The sequence below is a fragment of the Aplysia californica genome, unplaced genomic scaffold (assembly GCF_000002075.1).
Source record: "Aplysia californica isolate F4 #8 unplaced genomic scaffold, AplCal3.0 scaffold00448, whole genome shotgun sequence".
Lineage (NCBI taxonomy): Eukaryota > Metazoa > Mollusca > Gastropoda > Aplysiida > Aplysiidae > Aplysia > Aplysia californica.
The window spans coordinates 593,484-596,408 of NW_004797718.1; the positions used below are offsets into that span (position 1 = coordinate 593,484).

The 2,925-nt window shown below is 42.0% G+C and overlaps 1 protein-coding gene across 1 annotated transcript in view; it reads right to left on the reverse strand.

The window, feature by feature from the left end:
* Positions 1-813: 813 nt before the first annotated feature.
* Positions 814-2,925, reverse strand: part of LOC101861754 (cholecystokinin receptor type A) — a gene marked incomplete at its 3' end in the record, with an annotated part of 28,322 nt that continues 26,210 nt past the window's right edge. Inside the window, 1 exon segment of the mRNA XM_013086250.2 lies at positions 814-2,085. Within this exon segment, the coding sequence (XP_012941704.2) occupies positions 814-1,426 (613 nt within the window).

Here is a 2,925-nt window from a genome sequence, read left to right on the forward strand (position 1 = left end):
CACACACACACACACACACGTGCATGCACGCACACAGACACGTGCGCTCACACACACACACACACACACACACACATACACACACACACACACACCCATGCAAATGCACTCCATTCGAAAAAGCCACCAGTCAGTCAGTGACAAATAAATACAATCCCCAATTACATCCAGTAATTTATACAACGTTGCCAACGCAAGGACCGGCAATAAGATGGATCAAAGGATGCGCCACTGCAATCTATGTACAGGGAACATGGACGGCTTGTATGGACTTGTCTTTGCTTTGGGCTTGAGTTATCTTCTCTTACTGTATGAAGACAACAAGCCTATAATCAGCAAGTCCCGTCAAGAAATCACAGAGAATCAGCTGTAACTGCTGTTGGCGTTATCATGGTTATAGCGATGGTGGTGGTAGTAGTTTTAGTGGTGGTGGTGTGGTGGTGATTGCAGAGGTAGTTTTGGTGGTGGTGGTAATGGTGGTGGCTGATGTGATTCTGGTAGTGGTGTGTGTTTGTGTATGTGTGTGTGTGCGCACGTGTGTGTGTGTATGTTTGTGTGTGTGCGATTGTGTGTACGTCTGTGTGTGCGTGTAAGTCCATGCGAGCTGGCTGTCTTGTTCCTGCTACTATCGCTGCTTCTGTTGATCTGTGTTGCTGCTGCTGCATTTGTAGATTCCAAAACATATAACTTTGTACGAATTTAAAACATACGTCAACATAATACATGTACTACTTCTTTTAACGACAGAGACATATAGTATATTTTAAAGAAATCCAAAAAAAATCTAAGACAATTAGATCTTGGTGGTCCTACCTTGAAGATATCTGATGAAGACACACATGAAACTCCCAAAAACGAAATCCATGAGCAAAACCGGCACGAGTGTGAAGGGCATGCAGACGAGAGCCAAAAGTAGGTCACTGATGGCCAGGTTGAGAAGAAACACGTTGGTCACAGTTCTCATCCGCTTGTTCTGGATGAGGGTGATGATGATGAGGAGATTGCCCACCAAGGCTAGCACAAAGATGATGGAATAGAGAGCGATCTGAATCTCAACACTGAGTCGTGGCAGGTTGTAAGGAGGCACTTCTGTGACGTTTCCTACAGAAGAATTACTGTCGTTCATGTCTAAGCCGAGGAGAGTACTGAGGTTGAAATTTTCCTCTATGAAAACCGTGTTGTTGTTGTTATTGTTGTTGTTTGCGCTGGCTTGTAGGACGGGCGTGACAGCGGGAGTCTGGAATATACTGCTGTAATCCCCGTTGACGTCATCATTATTAGTGAACGTCTCGTTTTGGAGTGATGCGTACTCGCTTTCGCTAACGTCGTACGTTAAAATGTTTGCCATTTCCGTCGTTTTGCTGTTGAGTCTGGGGTCCGGGGATTTCTCCCTGGCATTCCTCGAGACGTCTCCTAGGACTGCCATACTTCCGATAGGAGAGTTTCGATAATAAATATTATTTTAGTGGAAAAGGGAGGAGGGGGGACGATGTCTAACTTGGATTACAGACTTCAAATTAAATTATAAAACAGAAAGGGTTTAATATATTTATCATGTACAGCACTCAAAGTTAAACATACGCTTATTTTCTTTTCCACTGTTGCTCTTGTCTACTAACTATATTATCTTGCCAGTTGTCACTGTATTAGATTTCCTGTTATCGTTTCAGGTTACTCCGCTTTACTCACGCCAAAGTCTGACAGAGTGTATGAAGTATTGACGATCCAATGAACGCTCAAAAGTGATTACCGAGAATGGTTCTCAATAAGGAAGACGATGCCAAAGAAGTTTCTAGGAATTTCGAAAGACAAGAAAAAAATATATATGACAACCTAACTTCTAACCCACGTCTCTTTGTCTTTGTCGCTATGTTAAATAATAAGCTGCAGAAACTGCTGGGTTGCTAGGAAAGCATTTTCCCCGTCTATGAAAACATCACTTTCTTTCAGCGTCACTGTTTTCTTTATTGTGTTTGCTACTAAGTGGTAGTAGAATTGAAAGAACTGGCTGGATTACCTACCAAGAGAACGTTGTCAAATAGAAGCCTTTGTTGATCCCCGTCAGTTCAAATGGTAGAGCCTGAGCTGGGGAGGTGATAAAAGGGAGATTAAGATTAGGGCTAATGTTGTCACTCTTTTGCTGGTTTACTGAATGTTCTAGAATGTTTAGTCTACAGATAATAAAATTGTTATTGTAAAGATTACTGTGGGTTTGTTGTGCTGTTTTATAGATGTTGTTGATGTGTGTGTATGTGTGATTGTTTGTTTGTTTGTTTGTTTGTATGTGAGTATGTGTGTGTGTGTGTGTGTGTGTGTGTGTGTGTGTGTGTGTGTGTGTGTGTATGTGTGTGTGTGTATAGATGTCTACTTATAGGCTGCAATACCTGGAAACACAAGTCTTTACCGTTGTTAATGTTGTTGTTACTGTTGCTGTTGTTGATGCTGTAACTGTTGTTGTTTTTCTTGCTTGTGTTGTCGTTGTCGTCGGCGGCGTCGGCGTCGTTGTCGTTGTTGCGGTTGTTGTCGATGGTCGTTGTATTTTATTTTTCTTATTGCTGCTGCTGTTGTTACTATTATCATTGATATTGTTGTTGTCCTTGTTGTTGTTGTTGTTGTTGTTGTTGTCGTCGTTATCGTTGTTTTGTTTGGTTTTGGGGTGTTTTGGGGTGTTTTCTTGTTGCTCAGGGAGGTTGGGGGGTTGGTTTTTGGGGGGGTTTTTTAAATCTCATTTTGCATCGTCCTTAAATTTTCCCCTAAACATTACCCTTGCTATAAGCCCTCAGAAACACTTCCACTTTTGGACTTCTTACCTCCTTCGATCCTTCAATGTCCATGCTTAGTTCTTATAATTATTTGAGTTTCCAGAAACAAGATAACCATTATTCCCCACCCCATTCATCAACCCCAAATCCCACAGAGAAGGGG